Genomic DNA, 23678 nt, shown 5'->3' with positions numbered 1-23678 from the left:
AGCTCTGTAGCTTTTTCTAGATAGTACAGCTACTGGAATTCAAAAGAATTTCAACTGTTAATAACTATTAATGTTCTTCCAATAAGAAATTTAGACTAAAAATTTCAATTTCGTTGTAGGCGCCACATTCTAATTAGAAATCTTTGTTTAAACCTGGTCTAACAGGTTCCAAAATCACATAGATCCTTTAAATTGCTGAACTGCATATCACTCTGATCTCTTGAGATGATCCTGTTTTCCCCAGGCCTAATTTTTACCACTGATTTTCACTCTGGCTCCAGCACTCAAGTGTTCCACATAGAGAGACAGACAGACAAACAAACAGACAGACAATAAGTTCACTAAAAACACCACACGTACATGTGCACACATCTGCAGTTGATCTATCGATCTGGCCCTTCAGAAACGGCAAGGAAAAAACTGATAGACTGAGAAAGGAAGGAACAAGTCCCCAGGGCAAAGTTAAGCCCTGTCGGCCGATTGGGAACATTGCTCCCCGTTTGTCTGCCTGACCAGCCCGTTTCCTGCTTGTTAAAAATGGGTCAAGAAAGCGCTTTTGTTGATATAAGCCGGCAAAACCTTTTCAAAATTGTTGAAACCTAAGGTGGTCAGATGCTAGCATTTTTCTTTCTTGGTCAAGACTAGTTCTGAGACAGGGAACTAGTATTTTCTTATCAGATTTGGGGATAGGCTACCTTAGTGATATACTTTTATTTCCTGATATTATTAAACACTTAACCACATGATCTTGCATTTTCCTGCCTTCTCTGCTGATAATAATAAGCAGAGCTAAGAGAAAGATAATGAGACAATTACACACACACTAAAGGCACACGCACAAAGCACACTCCTGCACTCGCTCGGACCGGTCCTTCTTTCACGAGGGTGCGCACCCACTCACCACATTCACACTGAAATTCCTGAACCTGCCCTACGGACGTCCACATTATCTTTGGTCTTATCCCCCTGACAATGGGGTTGCTCCAATGTACATTGGGCTCTTTCTAATTAGAAGCTAGCAAACTAAAGGCAAAGCGGGGGTGATCATCAGGATGCAAGGGAATTGAGAAAAAGCAGTCTTTTAAATCAAGTACTGTCTTATACATTTCTGAAGGAATGGCTGCTGGGGACGGCAGTCCAGGTTGAAGCGCCCCAAAAATGACTATGGTTTTATTTACTGCTCGTAGATCCTGTAGCAGTCGCCAACTGCCGTTTTTCTTTTTAAAGTCTTGGAGGCGCCTCCGCTTGGGAGGGCTCAGGTAGGAAAGCAGGATGGTCAGAGTCTATAGTAGTAGAATTTGAGGAGTCAGTTCCGTGCATGGGGGTGGCCTCATCCCCAGACTGAGGGAGCCTTGGAAACAGAGGAGAAGCAGGCCATAAAGCAAGAAGAGAAAAGAAAGGGTCACTGGTAGGCTGTTTCTGCCAACTCGACAGAAATGAAAACACAGGACAAAGGGGTTCAAGCCTTCCACCAGTGGCTGCTTCACTGGTAGGCTGTTTCTGCCAACTCGACAGAAATGAAAACACAGGACAAAGGGATTCGACCTTCCACCAGTGACTGTCTACACTGGGAGGTAGTTTCTGCCAACTCGACAGAAATGAAAACACAGGACAAAGGGATTCGACCTTCCACCAGTGACTGTCTACACTGGGAGGTAGTTTCTGCCAACTCGACAGAAATGAAAACACAAAAGACACAAGAAGGGGGCGGGGGGATGGGGACACTCATAACAAACCACTCAGATGCATGTCTGGCCGGTGAGGAACTTAGCCATAGTGGATCAGCCTGAGAGGTGACTTGCGGCCGGTGTCTAAACCAGCACCACCCTAGACCATATGTTCCTCGTGGAATCGCAGACAGCCCAATCGGACTCCGTAACCTTAAATGGATCTTAAGGATGCCAAGTTGTGGAGCCACAGACTCAGTACAAGGACGAGGACGTCCAAGACTGCACAATCACTCACACATACACACAAGACAAGGGAATTCAAGCCTTTCCGCCAGTGACCATCTTGTCCTTAACACGAGACTGTATTCGAGCCCGGTCCCATACCAGGGTGTGCGCCAAGAGAGAGGCGACCCTCAGAGACACTCACTTTTCCGTGAATTCGTCGGCCGACGTGAACTTGACCGGGCGTTCGGTGGTCCCCTAGTGCCCCACGCTGGGCGCCAGATGTGGGGCCCCATCCTGTCCCGCAGGGAGGACCCTTGGTGGGGCTAAGGAGGGGACGTAACCGAATGAACAGACGCAGAGCCAGAAGGAGGAGGAGAGAGAGAGAGTTTATTCACAGCAGTTACAATACTTATACCTCTTGGTGGGAGGGGGTGGTATGCATACTTGGACCCCCACAGGAACAATAGTAAAATGTTGATCAGGCATGGCCGTTGGCTAGTGAGACAAGTGGTGAAATGATAAGATCACAGGAATCCCAAGCAGCCTCCGCTTGTCTAGACGATAAGAGCCAAGCTCTGTAAGATGGCTCCCTACAGCACGAGGGAGGTGTGCAGAGGCGAGAGAACAGACTGACCTCACGCAGGAGGTAGAAGGCTGCGTGCTTGCTCCTGGAGGACAGGAACAAGACGAGGATGTCCACCTCCACTGTGAGCTGTCAACATCCTACTCAACTACTCGATATTCTAACCAGAGCAATTAGGAAAGAAAAAGAAAGAAAAGGCACCCAAAACAGAAAGGAAGAAGTAGAACTATCTTTATATGTAGATGATATAATCATATATGCAGTGTCCCAAAGAATTCACACACACACACGCACACACACACACACACAGAGTTAAAGTTAATAAAGGAATTCAGGAAAGTTGCAAGGTACAAGAGAAACACACAAAAATCAACTTGAGGGGCTGGAGCAATAGCACAGCGGGGAGGGCGTTTGCCTTGCAAGCAGCCAACCCGGGTTCAATTCCCAGCATCCCATAGGGTCCCCTGATCACCACCAGGAGTAATTCCTGAGTGCATGAGCCAGGAGTAACCCCTGTGCATCGCCAGGTGTGACCCAAAAAACAAAAACAACAACAACAAAAATCAACTTGAGGCTGGAGAGAGTTCAATTGGCAAGTGCCTGGTTTTGCATGCAGAAAACCCAAGTTTGGTCCCTGGCACTGCATGGTCCCCCGAGGACTGCTGGGAGTGACACTGGAGAATCAAACCAAAAGTAGGTCCCAGCACCACTGGGTGTGCCCCAAACTCCCCAAAGGAAAAAAAAAAATCCCCAAACCAAAAATCAGTTATGCTTTTATATGCTAGCAAGAGGAAAACCATGGGCTGGGAAGATATCGGGGGACCGAAGTGTAGGATGTAGGAGGCTCAGGCTCATTCACTGGCACCACATGGTCCCCTGAGAACTGCAGCAACAACCTCTAAGCAATAAGCCAGAACAGCCCCTGACCTTCACCAGTGTGGCCCAAAATCTGACAGGGACAATTAAAGAAGCAACCTGAAAGGGGAAACAAGAAATCACTTCCATTTGCAGGAGCATCCAAAATACTGAGACTCTGGAGCTGGCGTTGCTACGTGTCTGAGTCTACAGGACTGCATCAACAAAGTAGCACTGCGTCAACAAAGTAACTCAGACACCCAGCAGATCATTCTCAGAACTTGGAGGCTGAGGCGTCCCAGATGAAGGCACCTGCAGTCAGGGTGCAGGGAGAATCCACTTGTGGTTCAGGCAAGCAGTCTGCCCTAGGACGCCCACACTGGGTAGAGGTAGCCAGGGAGCCCCTTGGCCCGATCTCCATCCCTCTCTTGCCCTATCACCTCTTGCCCCTTCTCAGCTCTGCCTTGGCTCTGGAAAGATTCCATAAGGAACAGAATGACCTGGCAGGGGACCCCCAGCCAGTGTTCAGCAGACCCTGTTGGAGGTGGAATGCCAAGACAGCCCCTAGAGGGTCTCATGAAAGATAGAGCTGGGAGGAATGTGGAAACTGTCGACTGCAATGCACTCGCAGACCCCAATGTCCGTTTTCTGAACCCTGAAACCTATAATTATGTCATCTTACATGACAAAAGATAATTATCTTTGGAGATAAGGAATTTATCCTGGATCAACAGAAAGGTGCCAGTGGAATCATACACACATCCCCAGGAAGTCAGAGGCCAAAACCGGGGAAAAGAAGATATGGCAGCAGGAAACTGAGTTTGCAGTGACCCCAGGAAGTCAGAGGCCAAAACCGGGGAAAAGAAGATATGGCAGCAGGAAACTGAGTTTGCAGTGACATGGACAGAGCCCGGAAGTGCCAAGGCAGCCGCTGGAGGAGTGAGAGGAGGCAAGGCTCAGGTGCTTGTGTGAGAGTCCCCCCACGGGTCCCATCTTTCTGCCACCTTGATTTTAGTCTGCCAGACTGCCTTTAGGCCTCCCACCCCCAGAACTGGGAATTTGAGTTGTTGTGTTTTATTTGCGTTTTGTGCCCCAGGAGCGCTCAGGAGGCTCTGGGGAAACACCCCGTGATTCTCAGCCAACTGGGCTGGGCAGCAGAATGATAAAGACCAAGGATGTGAAACCACTCGGGCCTGCCCGGGAGTCTCAGAGACGCCCAGCCATGCCAGGGAGGGGACATGCGGTGCCTGGATTTGAGTCCCGGCACAGCAAAGCCCTTGACTGCAGAACTATCTCTGATCTCCGAGACTGGGCTGTTTTAAACCACAAGATTCATGGTTTGCTCCAGCAGCAATGAGAAATTGCTAGATAGCTTGCCTTGGGGGCGCCCCCCACTGATTTTTGCTCAGTGATCTCCTGCTGCCCTCTGTTCTTTGATGTCCTCTCTCTCTCCCTCTCTCTCTCCCTCTCCCTCTCGCCACCCCCCCCTCTCTCCACCCTCCCTCTCTCTTCCCCCCCTCTCTCTCTGTCTTCAGATCATGCGTGCTGGGGATTGAATCCAGCTCAGCTCTCCTGCCTGTGAAGCCTGCTCTCAACCAGTTGAGTTTTTTTTTCTCCAGGCCTTTCTTTCTGCTAAAAACCCAAAGCAGAGGACATTCATTCCTCAATTTTTGTATAAGGCTGTAAAGATGCCTTCCAAAAATCCTAATGGCTGGAGAGCCCTATGATGGTATTGGGGCTGGCCTAGTTTTGCAATTAGATTAGAAGCAGGGGGACAAAACAAAAAACAAAAAACAAAAAACAGTCACTTGCCTGGTTTACATGAATGGTTTCTGGTAAGCACAGTTGTTTACCAACTTTATTTGACTAGAGTTAGGGGAAGATTTAAAAAGCTCACATACAAAACAATTCAAAATAGGATAAACATCCTGCAAATGTTAATGCAAAATAATTATACTGACTCTTCATTCAAGACTGTGTTTATGTTTCCAATGTTTGCTCTATGTTACTTTTTTGTAATCATAATCATTGAGGCGTAACTTACCAAACAGTGACACCCTTTGTATTTTGTGTCCTATGAACTAAGAGATTTTTCCAAGTTTTTTTTTTTCTTTTTGGGTCACACCCGGCGAGGCACAGGGGTCACTCCTGGCTCATGCACTCAGGAATCACCCCTGGCGGTGCTCAGGGGACCATATGGGATGCTGGGATTCGAACTAGGGTCGGCCGCGTGCAAGGCAAACGCCCTACCCGCTGTGCTATCGCTCTAGCCCCAGATTTTTCCAAGTTTTAGTGAATGCAGCTTAGTTTTATTAGGAAGGCAAATTTCTTATTTAGATTAACAGTCACATTCCTAAGTATTGCACATATATGTCTCATAGAAATGCTTTTAAGCTTATGCCCTTATCAATCTTCAATAAAATTATTTTCAAGATATCCTTTTTGGGGCCAGAGAGATAGTACAGTGGGTAGGGCACTTGCCTTACATGCTGCGACCTGGGTTCGATTTCCAGCACCACAGATGGTCCCCAAGCATTGCCAGGAGGGACCCCTGAGCACAGAACCAGGAGTAAGAAGTACTGCTAGGTGTGTACCCTCCCCCCCAAATAAATATCATTTTAATTACATGAGCTGGAATTGTTTTGTGATTTTTTTTTCAGTTTTTTGTTTTATGTTTTGTGGGGGCTACACCCTGCTATGCCCAGGGCTTACTCCTGGTACTCAGGGATCACTCTTGGCAGGGTTCAGAGGACCATATGGGATGCCAGGGATTGAGCCAGGGTTGGTGGAAGGTAAATGCCTCACCTGTTGTATATCCCTCTGGCCCCATTTTCTTTTTCAATTTTTTAATTTCAGGCACCGTCATTTAAAATACTGTTAATGACAGGGTTTCCTGCATATAAAGTTCCACACCACACCCTCTACCAGAGTGGCCCCCTTTAGCACTACCCCTCACCCCATTTTCGTGATTTTGAAATGTAACCAGGATAAATGGGTTTGTTTGGGTTTTTTGTTTTTGTTTTTGTTTTGTTTTTTTGCTCTTTGGGTCACACCCGGCGATGCACAGGGCTTATTCCTGGCTCATGCACTCAGGAATCACTCCTGGCAGTGCTAAGGAAACCATATGGGATGCTGGGAATTGAACCCGGGTTGGCCACGTGCAAGGCAAACGCCCTACCCGCTGTGCTATCACTCCAGCCCATAACCAGGATAAACGAAAACATCTGGGGTGGGGTAATACCTACCACTAATCTTAGCTAGTCAAAGTTTTCTTTTTATGCCAAAAACAGTAACAAGTCTCACAATGGAGACCTTACTGGTGCCCGCTCGAGCAAATCCATGAACAACAGGACGACAGCTACAACGACAGTGCAGTAGTTGTGGGGGGGGGGGCGGTGAGGCACACCTGGAGATGCTCAGGGCTTACTCCTGGTTCTGTGCTCGGAGATCACTCCCGGCAGGGCTCAGGAGACCGTTGGGGTACCAGGGACTCAATTTGTCTGCCCTACTATCTCTCCAGCCCCTGCTAGTCAAAGTTCTTAAAATGAAAAAACCATTCAGGGCCAGAGAAATGATACAATGGAGGGGCAAGAGGCGATCGCAAGTCAGCCGGGAAAACAAGGAGTTGGGGAGATCAGGCCTGGGGGAGATCAGGCAGGGGGAACTCAGGGAGGCTGAGGTGCTGGGCGTCCAAGCTTGCCACAGTGGTCGCCGTATCACCAGGTAGTACGGTGATGGCACCTGTATGGGCAGCCCTCGGAGCCCCCGGGCTCTCACTTCTCACCCAATAGCTGCCTTTATTCCCCATAGAGGCCCACAAAGCACTGAAATAGGGAATTTTTTTTTTCACTTGTATCACTTGTAGTCCCGTTGATCTTCGATTTGCTCGAGCAGGCGCCAATAATGTCTCCATTTGTCCCTGTTGTGAGCTAGTGCAGCCCAATGATACCTGCTCGCTCCAGGAACAGGAAGAGCCTCAAATCATTCATTCAGAGATTTGATGAAGAAATCTGACCATCTAGTTGGTGGACCAGCCACGAGGTCTTCTGACGTCCCATGGAATCCAATCGGTAACAGCTCTAGTCCAACGGTCGTCTCTGAATCGCATTACATGACCGGCCCATCTGATTTTTGATGCCTTGGCAAAAGAGACAGCATCCCTGATTTTTGACCATCGACGGAGGTCAGAACTCCGGATTCCTTCTCTCACTTGAGTGAGACATGATATTCCCAGCACAGCTCTTTCGATTCCTCTTTGGGATACCCTAATAACATTCTCATCCTGTTTGCGTAGGGCCCGGGTCTCTGAGGCATATGTTAGTGCAGGAAGAACGGTGGAATCGAAAAGATGTGCCCGGAGTTGGAGGTTCTTCGTTCTCTTAACCACCTCTTCAATGCTCTTGAATGCATTCCACGCTGCTCTCTTCCTCCTGCACAGTTCTGGCACAAGTTGTTCCTCATGTTGATTTCTTGACCCAGGTACACATAGCTGCTGCATTCAGAGATGTTCGTTCCATTGAGAGCAAATGGAGCTTCAGGGACCAGTTCGTTTTTCATGAACATCGTCTTGTTGAGATTCAGCTGCAATCCGACCTTTCCACACTCGTGGTCGAAGTCGGCCAGCATTTGTGCCACTTGGCTAATGTTTGGTGTTATGAGAACGATGTCATCAGCGAAGCGGAGGTGGTGTAATTGCCGACTGTCTATCTTCACTCCTATTCCTTCCCATTCCAGTCGTCGCATGATGTTCTCGAGGGCCGCACTGAAGAGTTTCGGTGAAATGGTATCACCTGCCCACACCCCTCTCTTTACATCAATGATCACTTCCTTGTAGAATGGTGAGATCCTGGTAGTGAATCCACAATACAGCTCACGGAAGATTTTGATATACTGAGTTTGAACGCCCTGTTTGGCCAGGGCTTCAATGACCGCCTCAGTCTCAACAGAATCGAAGGCCTTCTTTAAGTCGACGAACGTTAGACAGAGCAGCATCTTGAGCTCTCGTGAAACTTCAATGAGTTTGGTCACTGTGTGGATATGGTCTATCATGCTGAATCCTCTTCGGAAACCGGCTTGCTCGCATGGTTGTCCTTCATCTAGTGTTCTGCCTATTCTATTCAGGATGACACGAGTGAACAACTTGTAGACGACAGACAGCAGGCAGATTGGGTGATGGTTACCGATGTCGTGGATGTCTCCCTTCTTGTACAACAGAACAGTCCTACTGGTTTTCCACTGGGATGGAACCTTGCATTCAGACAGGTAGCGTGTGAAGAGTCGGGCCAGTGTATTGATGAATACTGGCGGCAGATTCTTCAGGTGTTTGGGTCTGACTTTGTCCAGACCAGGTGCTGTTCAAGTCTTTACCAGCGAAATGGCATGTTGGATTTCAGAAGGGAGAATGTTGGGAACAACATATCCATCCTGCAGAATTTGGTATGTGGGCAGGTGGACATGGCTGTCAAAGAGATCAGAGTAGAAGTCGTGAATAATCCTCTCCATTGCCTTTCTGGAGGATGTGATAGATCCATTGGGACGTCAGAGGGCAGTTCTCCTGGTCTTGTAGTTGGCGAAGGACAGGCGAGCGTTGCAAATACGTTTCCCGGCTTCTGCTGCACTGGCCAACACTGCTGCTCTTCTCTCTTTGAGGTCTTCCTTTATCGCATCTCTGCACAGCTTTGTGAGCTCGGACGTTAGCTTGTGGTTGCCTGAGGCTCTCGCCAAAACACGTTGACGAATGAGCTCGAGAGTTTCCGAAGACAGGCGTCTGTTTGTGGCTTTCTCACTCTCAGCATTCTTCGCACAGACATGGAGGTGCTGAACCAGTCAATTGTATTCCTCGTTGATGTTGTCAAGGACGGCATCTTCCCACGTTGCTGCAATAGTGCCAAAGAGCTCCCAGTTGGTGCTCTTTCTGGGAGTTGTCTTCTTAGACTTAAACTTTGCAGACTTTTTTCCCCGCTCTGTGAAAATTTTTAAATTAAAACAAAAAATTTTTTAAACCTCAAAATATCTAGAGACTGTGGGTTCTGCCACATGAGAGCAAAGTTCACCAATGAGAACAAAGTTCGAATTCAGGTCACACCTTTCACTTGAGCATTCTCTCCGCTCAATGAGCCTCGTTGCCGAGAGAGCCAAGTTCCACTAACAGAACCTCTGTGCCAAGGGGCTCTGGGGACCCTCTCATCATGCTGGCATGTGGCCCATTCCAAACAAGTTGCAAGTACCCGACCTTGAAAGTGGTTTATATTAAGAGCGTATGGATTGGGACTCTGAGGAACGTCCTCCTGGTGGGGATCCTACTCTTTATCTGGTGTGTTTGGTGCCCTTTGCTAGCTGGGGGTGCCCTGGGAGCCCTCCTTGCTCTCATCCTTCCATTATTCTCTCCCCTGGTCCCTCCACAGCTTGCTTGCAACCCCCTGGCTTCTCTCACATTACCTTTCTTTCTTTTTTCTTTTCTTTTTGGGTCACACCCAGCGATGCTCAGGGGTCACTCCTGGCTCTGCACTCAGGAATCATTCCTGGCCGTGCTCTGGGGACCATATGGGATGCCGAGGATCAAACCCAGGTCGGACGCATGCAAGGCAAACGCCCTCCCCGCTGTGCTATTGCTCGGGTCCTTCTCACGTTACCCTTCTCCCACTTTCCCAGACTCTCTTTAGCTCCCCACCCTGCTCTCTCTCTCTATTCTTGTCTTCCATGGCCTGGTCGAAGCCCCTCCAGGAACCAGGTGTTTTTCTATTCCTGAATGTACAGACTTGTTACTTCTTAGAGCAAAAAGGTCCTGCAGTTACCACCTCAGTCCTGGATTGAACCTATAGCCCAGAAAGTTGACAAGGCTGGTTTGAATCACCAAGTGATTTGGAGGAAAGAGGTTGGGACATGTTACTGAGAACTGTCTTTTCTTTGATGTGGCTCTGATGCATTTTAATTCTTAAAATACACTGATAGGGGGCCTTGCACTCGGCCGACCTGGGTTCGATCCCCGGCATCCCATAGGGTCCCCCAAACACCGCCAGGAGTAATTCCTGAGTGCAAAGCCAGGAATAACCCCTGAGCATCGCTGGGTATGACCCAAAAAGCAAAAAAAAAAAAAAAAGTACGCTGATAATAACACAAAGACTTTTGGGAGAGTGCTGACTTCCAAGGCTCATCTTATGCATTCAGGAATGAATATGAAAGACCAGAATATGGAAGATTAGAATTAAGCAAATAACAGGTCAGAGTTATTGGAGAATTTTGTAATATTAACACACACACACATACACACACATAAACACCACTGCCACACACAGGTGTTTGTGTTGATCACTATGATGGGATTTGTGCACAATATTTTTTGTTTTGGGGCACACCTGAGGGTGTTCAGGGCTTACTCTCAGTTCTGCACTCAGGGGTCACTCTTGGTGGGCTTGGTGGATCATCTGCTATGGGATTCCAGGGACTGAACCCGGATCGGTCATGTGCAAGGCAAGTGCCTACCCACTGGATTATCCCTCCAGCCTCGGGAATTATATTTAACAGCTCTGTCTCACATGCTGACTAGATATTAGTCTGAATCTCTAGCAGCAGTATGCTTACTGATGAGCTTTACTTTCTAATGAATGGTATGAAAAGACTGATAATACTAAAATAAGTTGAGACTAGACTAAGACACATTACCATCTACCCTAAGAAATAAAATATGGGGGCTGGAGCGATAGCACAGCGGGTAGGGTGTTTGCTTTGCATGGGGTCAACCAGGTTCCATTCCCAGCATCCCTTATGGTCCCCCTGAGCACTACCAGGAGTGATTCCTGAGTGCATGAGCTAGGAGTAACCCCTGTGCATGGCGGGTATGACCCCTCAAAAAAAGAGAAGAAGGGAAAAAAAAGAAATAAAATATGGGCTAGAGAGATAATACAGGGTTTAGGCATTTGCCTTGCAAGTGGCTGACTCAGGTTCAATCCTCAGCACTGCTTATAGTCCCCTAAACACCATAAATAATCCCTCAACAGGAGTAAGGATGGAGTCAGGAGGAAGAAGCCCTGAGCACAGATGGGTATGGCTCAAAACTACCCCCCACCCTGAAAAATAAATAAGACATTACAAACTCAGTGTTAGCTCCCTGCAAAACTAGTCTTTAGCACTTTCCCTTTCCTCCCCATTTTTTAAACACCATGTTGAATTTGATGTTTGTCATTTGATTTGATTGAGGGGGAGATTCAAATCACATAAAATTAGCCACACATCATACATTGCTTACAGGCAGAGATCTGAGCTGAGAAATGTGTCATTAGGCAATTTCATTGTTTTCCAAACATAGAGTGCAATCGCACAACCCTAAGTGGTGTCTACTGGGATCACCCCTGTAAATGGTTGTTTACCAGAGCGTTGTTGAGCAACGCACCTCTGTACTAAAAGTCAATACTGAGTGGTACTTAGCGCCTTACAACAATGCACAACCTTCACCTCCATAGAGTTCCAAGACACCTTTCATCGCCCCCAAAAGAAACCCCAGACCTCCATCCCCTCCTCCCAGCCCCTGGCTATGACCAGCCTCTCTGTCTCTATGAACTTAGCCTGGATATTTCCCACACACAGGAATGAATTATATGTGACTTTAGTGTAGTTTGTCTTCTTTGACTTTGACTCCTGTTATTAACCTCCACAGTAATGCGTGTCTCCGCGTTTCAGTTCTCCTGGGGCTGGGGGACAGCTGTAGTTAGCAGTGTTGGGGAAGGGCATTCCCAGCAGAACTCTGGGCACCATACGTAAGGTGCTGGGACCCTAACCTAGGCCTCCTACATGCAAAGCATGCACTCCCGCCCTCTGAGCTAACTCCCTCGCCCTCCAGTGCTTTTTTTTTCCTCTCTGAGTCACACCCAGCGATGCTCAGGGGTTACTCCTGGCTCTGCACTCAGGAATTACTCCTGGCGGTGCTTGGGGAACCATATTGGATGCAGGGGGATTGAACCTTGGCCGCGTGCAAGGCAAACTTCCTCCCCACTGTACTATGGTTCTGGCCACAGTGCTCTTCTATGGCTAAGCGGTATCCCACTGTCTGGATAGACCGCATCATGTTTCTGTTTGCTGCTGCTGTAGTTGTTCCTAACTGCCGTTGGGTTGTTTCTACCTTTGGATCCTGTGAATAGTGCTGCTGTGAACGTGGGTGGACAAGTACCTGCTTGAGTATATAATGTTACTGTTCAGTTTTTAAAATTTCACATTATACTGCAGCCTGCTTTGTTTGCTCATTTTTATGTTAATTATGCAAGTAGCTCTATTTAATTTATTTTCACTGGAGAGCATCCCACTGAATGAATCCCCGCAGTTTATTCACTCATTCAACATTCGATGACGTTTAGGGTATATCCATTTTTTCCCTCTTAATCCTCTTAATTTAAAGCTCCTTAGGGCTGAAGAGATAGTAGCACTGTAGCACCCATTGTCCTGTTGTTCATCAATTTGCTCAAGCGGGCACCAGTAATGTCTCCATTATGAAACGTGTTGTTACTGGCATATCGAATACACCACAGGTAGCTTGCCAGGCTCTGCCGTGCAAGTGGGATATTCTCGGTAGCTTTCCGGGCTCTTCGAGAGGGACGGAGGAGTTGAACCCGGGTCTGCTGTGTGCAAGGCAAACGCCCTACCTGCTGTGTCAAATCTAAATCTACCATTTTTAATTAATTTCACTTTCTCCCTCCTTCTCCCCATCAGATAATTTAGGATTGTGTTTCAGAAAAGGCGTTAACAGTTAAAGAACTGATCAAAAGGCAGGAACGCAGGAGTACAGCTATGCCACATGAGAGCAAGTACAGCAAAGGGGAAAGGGCCAGGCTCAGGGGACACGCAGAGAGGCCAAGGACCTCAATTTTGCCGCTATCTCTATCACCGTGGGCAAGTCCCTTCTCTGAGTCCACCCCACATCTACCAGCCTTGACACTTACAGGAACTAACCCCCACTGTTGTACGAGTGAAGGGAACTGGCTCCACCACGCTCACTGGGAAAGAGCTGAGACCAGCGAGGTTTTAGGATAGACGGGGACTCGCCTGTCGGCCACACCCTCTCAGGAGGAGCACCAACTTGGGCTGAACTTTGGTATTCAAGAAGCTGTTGGGGGCTGGAGCGATAGCACAGTTGGTGGGGCGTTTGCCTTGCGTGCAGCCGACCCAGGTTCAATTCCCAGCATCCCAGGTTGGTCCCCTGAGCACCGCCAGGAGTAATTCCTGAGTGCAGAGCCAGGAGTAACCCCTGTGCATCGCTGGGTGTGACCCAAAAAAGCAAAAAAAAAAAAGAAGCTGTTGGGGCTGGAGTGATAGCACAGCGGGTAGGGCGTTTGCCTTGCACGAGGCCAATCCAGGTTCGATTCCCAGCATCCCTTATGGTCCCCCAAGCACCGCTGGAATAATTCCTGAGTGCAGAGCCAGGAGTAACCCCTGTTCATTGATGGGTGTGACCCAAAAAGCAAAAAAATAAAAAAAGAAGAAGAAGAAGAAGAAGCTGTCCAGGAAAGTAGGTCTCCGTGAGTTCACCTCAGAGGCTGGTACTGTGGGCAAGCAATGCCGTAGAGTGAGCACTTGTGCCACTGTGGTTCTGAAGTTCTGAGGAGAGTGTCGGCTGGTTGTGACACATCCTTACGACCGGGTGTAGGCAAATCTATGAGTCCCATTTCACAGATAAGGAAGCTGAGTCACACAGAGAAGTCAACTTTCTTTTCTTTCTTCTCCTCCTCCTCCTCCTCCTCCTCCTCCTCCTCCTCCTCCTCCTCCTCCTCCTCCTCCTCCTCCTCCTCCTTCTTCTTCTTCTTCTATTTATTTATTTTGGACTGCTTTGGGTCACACTCAGCAATGCTGAAGGGTTACTCCAGCCTCTGCATTCAGGAGTCACTCCTTAGCGGTACTAGGGGGACCCCATGGGTTGCCAGGGATCGAACCCAGGTCAGCCGTGCGCAAGGCAAACACCTTACCCGCCGTACTATCGCTCTGGCCCATGAGAAGTCGACTTTCTTGCCCCACAGCCTTTGGGACCGGCGTCCCCAACCCTGCACTCCGCCTACTGATGCGCTTCTGTGTCTCTCTTTAGCTTCGCTCTGCTGAGTGACAAGCTGTATCAGCACAAGGAGCCCTTGATCAGCTCCGTGCACACCAAGGTGAAAGGGGTCGCAGAGGTACAGGAGGAGTTTGTAGAGAATGGGTTGAAGAGAGTGAAGCAGAATGTGTTTGACACCGCCGATTACACCTTCCCCCTGCAGGTGAGCACTTGACAGCGCCCCCCTCCCCCCACCCGCCATCACTGCCGTCAGCTTCCCACCCACCTCCCCACTTCCCCTGGAATCAAGAGCGTCACTCCAGAAAAACACTGGCCTTGTTTTAAAAACCCTTTGAAAGTCCCAACTGAGAAAACCTAAAAATTGCAAAATTGGGTCAGATCCAGTAGCTCAAAGGAGACGATTCTTGGCTTTATCGAGTCCTACAGGATTTCTCAAAATAGCAGTATGTCCTGGTGCATTTCAAACAGGATTCGACCCACCCACACGTGACTTAGACACCGCGTTTTAGAAGTGGGGCCAGCAGTCAGCCAGGTGTGTCTGGAGTCAGAAGCGCAAAGAAGCCCCTGCTTAGAGAAGACCACCCTCGTCTGCTGTCTACGGTCTGGGTGCCTTGCTCTTTTTTTTTTTTTAGTTCTTTTTTTTTTTTGCGGGGCTGCGTATTGACCCCAGAGCCTTACACCAGGCAAGTGCTGTACTGCTGAGCTCCGTGTCCAGCCCTGGGGGGCATTTTAGCTACAACAATGTCTCCAAGAAAACATTTTCTTGGGTGTGTTTTTGCACAAAGGAAGCTATAAATGACAGAAAGGCAGGACCTGGGTCATACCCAAAAAAGGCATGGAGCCGTCTAAATGTGCAAGAAGAGAAAATAAATGGAATGACTGAAATGGAGAAATTGAAGTCGGGCTGAGCACACACAAGGCAGGAGGGATGAAAGGCCACATTTCCAGCTCCCCGAGCTCAGCCAAAGCTTTGCAAAACCATAAAGTCCCCAGCAATTACCCGTTCCTGTTCCAACAGTGGGCCATTAGCACTTCCAGCTTCTTATGGAGAGGTGGGGTGTCGTACTGGACTTGAATTAAAGTTCTGAAGAAACGCAGCAAACAACGTTCTGATGAAGTTGACATCCCACCCCCAGCCCCACCTCCCCAGGTCTCTTGAGTTTCCATTTAATGGAATTATACTGTGTCTGAAAAAAAAAAATTAAAAGGCTGCTTTTGAGGCTGAAATGGAAAATGAATACTCAATCAGTTCGAATGTTTCCAGCTCCTCCCGCATCTCAGCAGGGCGGCTCAGGCAGCTTTGATATTAAACCGGCTGCATAATCCAAGATGCTCTGGGACCCTAATTTCCAGACTGCAATTTAGAAGCGCCAAAAGCCTCGCCCCCAGGCACTTAGCAAACTGGATTACTATGATTAAGTAGTTCTGTTCCTAAGGCTTTGCTTTTTTTTTCCTTCTCTGCCTTTTCTCCCACAGGGAAACTCCTTCTTTGTGATGACAAACTTTCTCAAGACCGAAGGTCAAGTGCGGGGGCTGTGCCCAGAGGTAAGGAGGGGGTCTGCAGGGGGAAGATGGCACGAGGGCTGTCCTGTGTGCTTTGCGAGCAGGAGGCCCAGGTTCGATTCCTGGAACTGCATCCCCAGGGGTGAGCCCTGAACCCTGAAAAGGAGTGGCCCCCAACCACCCATCTCAAAGAAACCCAAACAATAACCAACAAAATAGAGAGAGAAAGAGAGAGAGACAGAGACAGAGACAGAGACAGAGACAGACAGAGAGAGAGAGAGAGAGAGAGAGAGAGAGAGAGAGAGAGAGAGAGAGAGAGTTCTTCGAAAAGGCACAGGGCAGGAAAAGAAAATTGAGACTCGGGATGTGTTTAAGCCCAGAAGTGGGGTAGGCGGGGGCTGGATGGCAGAGGGTGAGGGGACATGATAGGACATTCTCTCTTTCTAGTCACCAGATCTCTCTCTTTTTTATTTTTTCTTTTTGGGTCACACCTGAGATGCACAGGGGTTACTCCTGGCTCTGCACTCAGGAATTACCCCTGGCAGTGTTCAGGGGACCAGATGGGATGCTGGGAATCGGACCCGGGTCGGGCTGGAGTCCCCTCTCTCCCTGGCTGGCCCCCTGTGACAGCAGCGATGCCGGGCATTAGAGCAGCACTTCGCTGGGGCCTCACGAGCCCATCCAGAGGGCAGCAGCGTCCCCGCCCCCTTTCTCAAGCCGGAGGAAGGTGAGAGCTTTGGTGACTTCTTCAAGGCACACAACAGACTCCAGTAGCCTGGTGTCCTTTGCTCTCTGAGTCCCCTGGGAGCCGTCTGCAAGGCCAGGACCAGGAAACCTCGAGAAGCAGCTCCAGTTTGTCTTTCCGGTCCACTTCTGGGGTTTGGACTGCAGATTCTGTTTTTATTTTTATTTTATTTTTTTAGATTGCAATTTATAGGGTTTTTTTTGTATTTTTTCACAATAATTTATTACATTTAAGGGGCTGGAGTGATAGCACAGTGGGTAGGGCATTTGCCTTGCACGCGGCCGACCCGGGTTCGGTTCCCGGCATCCCATATGGTCCCCTGAGCACCGCCAGGAGTAATTCCTGAGTGCAGAGGCAGGAGTAACCCCTGTGCATTGCTGGGTGTGACCCAAAAGGCAAAAATAAATAAATAAATAAATAAATAAATAAATAAATAAATAAATAAAATTTATTACATTTAATATTCGAACACCAACGCCATCCCCATTATACCTTCCCACTAGCACATTTCGAATGCTTCCTCCCCAAACCAGCTCCAAACCCTGCCCACAAAGCAGACCCGAAATAATTTATTTTGTATTATTTGTTATGAATAATCCACTAAAAATGATCCAAAAGACTTTCCTTGGAGGAAAGTATGTGAAGATTGTTGTATTTCACCCTGGAGCCATGAAGCCTTTCTATAAGAGATTACTAACCTGTTGCTAAAGGTTGAGCCTTGTGTGCTAATATATAGTCTTGGGGTTTTAATCCATGCCCCAAGATGTTCTGATTTAATATCATATTCACTTCCTCTTCCTTTGGGGGAGAGGGGGCTGAGGTGGGAGGTGGAGGATTTGGGCCACCCCCACCCCCCAAGAATGGTTGGTTGCCTTCTACTTTTTTTTTTCTTTTTGGGTCACACCCGGCAATGCACAGGGGTTACACCTAGTTCTACACTCAGGAATTACTGCTGGCAGTGCTCAGGGGACCATATGGGATGCTGGGATTCCAACCCGGGTCGGCCGCGTGCAAGGCAAACGCCCTACCGGCTGTGCTATCACTCTAGCCCCGCCTTCTATTTAAACCCCATCAAATGTGGTGTGCTGTTCTCGGTACATCAGTGCTATAAAGTATGAGAATTCTAAAATTTAAAATATGTTTATAATGAATGTAAGTATATAACAGTACCTCATGGTGATTCACTAATAAAAATATTTTTAATACAAAAATATTTTTAAAAAAATATAATTTATTTTATTTCATTTTTATTATTACTTTTTTTTTTTTTTTTGCTTTTTGGGTCACACCCAGCGATGCACATGAGTTACTCCTGGCTCATGCACTCAGGAATTACTCCTGGCGGTGCTCAGGGGACCATATGGGATGCTGGGAATCGAACCAGGGTTGGCCTCGTGCAAGGCAAACGCCCTACCCGCTGTGCTATCACTCCAGCCCCTAAAATACGTTCATACGTTCATACAGCACATTTAGAGACGAGGTTCCTCCAAGCCTGTGGAGAGCGGCCACGAGCATGCCGGTGACTGAGTTTTGGAGGGTTTTGGCTGCCGGGGCTCTATTAGGGTGGGGAGGGAAACCCACCCGCCCCACTCCAGGTTGCCCCAGATAAGAAAGCCTGGCACGGGACCTGGGGGCATCTCTGCGCCGTGTCATTCTACATTGCTCTCTTCCGGGAGCTTCGTTTCTGAGTCTCTGGGCCGCAGATTCTGGTTTGTGTCCCTGTGTCCACTACCTCGTCCTGACTTCGCTCTCTCCACACTCCTCACTTGTCCTATCTCTTACTGGAAAACTTAACCCTGGGAAGTGGTCACGATGCTGAGAGATGCAGAATTGTGGTGACAATGAATCGGGCCACCTGCTTAGGGGCAGGATCAGCCTGGCCTTGGGTCCTGCTCATGAGTCAATCTTGATTTCCTGATTCTTGAGAGTTCAGGGTAGATATGATCTCTCCCAACACAGTCTGTGCAGTCATCTCTACCCAAATTTGGAAACAAGCTAAACTTCTACTTCAATTTTTTTTAAACACCTAAGTTAATTCTGTCCCTGTCTTAATTTAAATGCTTCTAATAAAGTAGCTGTCAGTTCACCTGAAGAAAACGCCCCTCGCCCTAGCAGCTTCCAATCTTGAATTCAGTTTGGGAACCCTGGTTCTCTTTGGCCCAACACTAATCCTCTCTGCCCCATCTTCTGTCCCCCATGGCCCTTCTCAATAGTACTTTTCATATTATTATTATTATTATTATTATTATTTTGCTTTTTGGGTCACACCTGGCGATGCTCAGGGGTTACTCCTGGCTCTGCACTCAGGAATTACTCCTGGCGGTGCTCAGGGGACCATATGGGATGCTGGGAATCGAACCCGGGTCAGCCGCATGCAAGGCAAACACCCTACCCGCTGTGCTATCATTCCAGCCCCCATCACATTATTGATCTTTATAGGAAAGAGAAATCCAAAGGCTAAGAGTCTGAACTCAGGAGCTAGGGTACTGTGGTTAAAAACCTGACTTATTAGCTTTGTGATTTTGGTCAGGAAACTTCACTTCTCTGTGCCTTGATGTGCATCTTTATAAAGGGGTCCTAATCAGACCTAGATATTAGGAGTTGAAATAAATGAGTCACTATCTGTGACAGGCTGGAAACAGGGCGAGAACATCAGGATCACTCAATAAAAATTAACTATCTGAGTCTAATGACAAGGTAATCCTTCTTCAAAGGGGCCAAAAAACAAAAAATAAAACACAAAAAAACAAGAGGGCTGGAGCGATAGCACAGCAGGTAGGGCATTTGCTTTGCACGCAGCCAACCCAGGTTCAATCCCCAGCATCCCATATGGTCCCCTGAGCACCACCAGGAGTAATTCCTGAGTGCAAAGCCAGGAGTAACCCCTGTGCATCACCGGGTGTGACCCAGAAAGAAAAAAAAAATCCTTCTGCAAAAGGGCATCACTCAGACTGGCTGGGAATCAAAGGGCTCCATGGATGTATTCTGACCCAGAACACCAAAATTAGTGTTGAGGTTTTATTCCATTCCCCAAGCTGTTCTGATTTAATGCCATATTTGCTTCCTCTTTCTTTGGGGGAGAGGGGGTTGGGGTGGGAGGTGGGGGATTTGGGCCACACTGGCAATGCTCAGAGGTCAATCCTGGTTCTGCGTTTAGGAAATTACTCCTGGCAGGGTCTGGGGACCATATGAAATGCTGGGGATCAAACCCAGGCTGCCTATTTTGTTTTTTTTTTAATTAGTGAATCACCATGAGGGTATAGTTACAGATTTATACATTTTTGTGCTCATGTTTCCCCCATACAAAGTTCGAGAACCCATCCCTTCACCAGTGCCCATTCTCCACCACCAGTAAACCCAGCATCTCTCCCACCCTCCCCAGTCCCGTCTCCCCCCACCCCACCCTGCCACTGTGGCAGGGTATTCCCTTTCGTTCTCTCTCTCTGATTAGGTGTTGTGGTTTGCAATAAAGGTGTTGAGTGGCCATTGTGTTCAGTCTCTAGCCTACATTCGGCATGCGTCACCCCTCCCCCGCATGACCTCCGACCACATTTTACTTGGTGTTCCCTTCTCTGAGTTGCCCAGAATGAGAGACCAGCCTCCAAGCCATGTATAAGTACCAACCTCCTGGTACTTATTTCTACTATTCTAAACCCAGGTTGCCTGTGTGCAAGACAAGTGGCCTGCCCACTGTACTATCACTCTGGCTCTCCGTCACTTCCTCTCTCTCAAACTGACACCCACACTCACAAACTCTGATCAGGAGCTGCAAGTTAGGCTAAGTTCTGAGTAACTGTTGTCCAGTTACATGCCAAGCCCTATTAATATGCTGAAAGACACTTGCTCTACATATTTAGATATCTGTTGCTGCAAAGGACAAAGCATTTTGTTAACTTTTATGGTTGACTACCTTCAGCTGGGTTGAGCCGCTAAACTTGTTCAAGATCTCTCTTGGGTTGCAATTAGATGGTGGCTGTGGGCTGGCACCATGGGCGGCTCCACACCGCTGCTGGAATGGCTGGCCACCTCCTTCTCTTCCAGGGTTCATAAGGTTTCTTTTTGCAAAGTCTCTCAATATCATCTCTTCAAACACTCTAATAGCAGCTCAGGTGTCCCCAGACCAAAAGAGACATTTCAGCCTCCCAAACTTAGACCTGGAGCTTGAGAGCATGACTCCTGCTCCCTTCTGATTATTCATTCACAGAGGCAGCCAGGCTGCACAGGAGGATGGGATGGGGCAAGAGTGACGAAGAATTTGTGACCTATCTTTAATCCGTGGGACAATCACAAAATAAACGGAGGGGGGACTGAAAAGTCATCATTTTAAATAAATTCTGAGAAGTGAAATAGTTTCTCTCTTTTCCTGATATTTCCTGCTGCTTGACAATAAAAAGAATTAGACTTCCAGAAGCCGGAGTAAATGGTCATTCATTTCTCACTGATCAAGATCCACCATGTATCAGTCAAGTTACAAAGATATGACGCAGGCTTTGTGATCAAAAGGTTCACAGTCTAGCTGGGGGCCACAAGGGGAGGAAACTCAGGACACGCTGTGGGTGACAGGAAAAAGGTGACCTAGGAAGAAAAGAGAATATGGAGGCATTGAAAACTATAAGAAACGTATCCATTGAGTAAAGGCTCTGAGCTCAACAATATTTTCTTGTAGGGGTTGGAGAAACAGTACAGCAGGTAGTGTGTTTGCTGACAGCTGGCCGACCCGGGTTCAATCCCTGGCATGCCTTATGGTTCCCCAAACTCTCCAGGAGTTATCCCTGAGCACAGAGCCAAGAATAAGCCCTGAGTGGCACCAGGTGTGAACCAAAAATTAATACCTCAAAAAATAACAACAGGGTCTGGAGTGATAGCACAGTGGGTAGGGCGTTTGCCTTGCACGCGGCCGACCCGGGTTCAAATCCCAGCATCCCATATGGTCCCCTGAGCACTGCCAGGGGTGATTCCTGAGTGCATGAGCCAGGAGTGACCCCTGTGCATTGCTGGGTGTGACCCAAAAAAAGCAAAAAAAAAAAAAAACCAATCCTTTCTTTTTGTTTGTTTGTTTGTTTTGGGGTCACACCAGGCTATGCACAGGGGTTACTCCTGGCTTTGCACTCAGGAATTACTCCTGGTGGTGCTCAGGGGACCATATGGGATGCTGGGATTCGAACCTGGGTCGACCGCGTGCAAGGCAAACACCTACTCCCTGTGCTATTGCTCCAGCCCCAACAATCCTTTCTTTTTTAACATTCAGACTGAACAACCACATGAAAAGTCTTATTCAATCACAAATGAGGAAACTGTGGCTTAGAGAGGTGACTAACTTGGCCAGTGTCACTCAACTAGAAAATGATGCAGCATAGCTAAATCTAAGAACACCTGGGCTCCAGCCCTGACTTTATGTAAAAGTCACAAATTGCACTCAAGAGGCTATTTTTACAGCTAGACTAGGTCCTGGCTTCCCTAAGACTGGTCTTCAAGTTTGCTCTCTAGAAAAAGGCAGTTGAACATGCATAAACCAATTCATCCATTTCCTTATTCTGTCCTCAGCTCTGAGACCAGCTGACCTATTTTTCTCAGGCCAGGAGAAAGTGGCGGCCACTGTCCCTAGCTTCCACACTTCCTGCGGGGCCCTCCCTCCTGTCTGCTTTGCTTTCCTGCAGCCATTGAACTGCTGGCATCAGCCACCTGCTCTCCTCTCCACATGCCATACCTGGAAACGGTCCCTGGTTGCTCGGACATCTGCTCCCTTTGTATTTTCATTTCTTTTTATCAAGACAGAATTCACATGCCATAAAATTCATCACTTTAAAGTACTGAGTCCAGCGGTCTTTAGTATATTAACAGAGTTGTACATCCATCATTGCTATTTAAGTCTAAAACATGTTTATCCCTCACCTGCAAAGAAATCTAGTATTAGTTAGCAGTAACTTCCCCTCCCCCCTGACCCACCTTTGGTTCCTGGCAACCGCTGATGTACTCTTGACCTTGATGGATTAGGCTCTTCTGGAAATTTCATATAACTGGGATCACACAATCTGTGTCTTTTTGTGCCTGTTTTCTTTCACATAACATCAATTTACAAGTTTAATCCATAAAGCATGAATCAGTATTTCATTCCTTGCAGTGGTGTGTGGAGTGGTGGTGGGGGGGGGTTGTTCCTAAGAAAGCTCAGGGGGCTTAGGGACCACTGCCCGTAATACTCAGACGGGCTGTGTGGGCATGAAGGTTTAGTGTGACGTACTGCTACTCAGTTCAGGGGAACTGGAATCAGGGCTATACCTGGTAGAGCTTGGGGGGTGGGGAGGCATGTGGGATTGAATTTGGGGCCTTGAGGGTGACATCCGCTCCAAGTCTTTGAGCTGTCTGGCCCACTCTGTTCCTTTTATGGATAAATAATATTCCACTGTAAGAGTGTATGATATTTTCTTTGTCCATCCATTCATTGGTAGGTATTTGACTATTTCTACCTTTTGAATAATGTTGCTGCGGGCACTCGTGTGCAAGTTTCTGCGTGGACACGAGCATTTGCTTTCTGTTGCAAAGACACACAGTGCTTACTACGGCCTCTCTCTCTTGCCCTCCCTGCAGCAACCCACCCGTAGGACCATCTGTAACTCTGACCGGAACTGTAAAAAGGGCTGGATGGACCCACAGAGCAAAGGTACACTCTCTTCCAGAAACCCCGGCGTGGGTGGTCTGGAATCTCGGTGTCATTCACAATGCCCAGTTCAGAGCTTTGGCTGCTGGTCCCCCTGCTTTCTCCCACGCTCACCGGAACTGGGAGAGTCTGAATCTGTCTCTATTCTACACACACACACACACCCTCACCCCCCACCCCGTGAACAGCTGCTGACGCCGAAGGCGACTCTGATTTCCAGGCAGGGCAGCTCCTGAACAACCCACAGAATGAGCATTCTCAGGTTCTCATTGATAGAAAAATCAAAGGGCCCATAGCATCGTCTGAGTGTTTTAAGTTTTCCCTCTAGAATTTCCCCCAAAAGTCGAGGAGCATTAATTTATATCCCAAAACCCCTATTAACCTAGAATTTCCATATCTCTTACTTAAAC

General features: G+C 48.0%; 1 protein-coding gene across 1 annotated transcript in view; it reads left to right on the top strand.

The window, feature by feature from the left end:
• The window catches only part of P2RX7 (purinergic receptor P2X 7), a 63357-nt gene that overhangs the window by 10753 nt on the left and 28926 nt on the right, over positions 1-23678 (top strand). Inside the window, exons 2-4 of the mRNA XM_055147577.1 lie at positions 14399-14567; positions 15842-15910; positions 23199-23271. Of these exons, the coding sequence (XP_055003552.1) occupies positions 14399-14567; positions 15842-15910; positions 23199-23271 (311 nt within the window). The remainder of the gene's footprint in view (positions 1-14398; positions 14568-15841; positions 15911-23198; positions 23272-23678) is intronic.

This window comes from Sorex araneus, chromosome 9 (genome assembly GCF_027595985.1).
Source record: "Sorex araneus isolate mSorAra2 chromosome 9, mSorAra2.pri, whole genome shotgun sequence".
NCBI lineage: Eukaryota > Metazoa > Chordata > Mammalia > Eulipotyphla > Soricidae > Sorex > Sorex araneus.
Note: the sequence above shows the minus strand (reverse complement) of the source record. Positions and strands in the feature narration are given on the sequence as shown.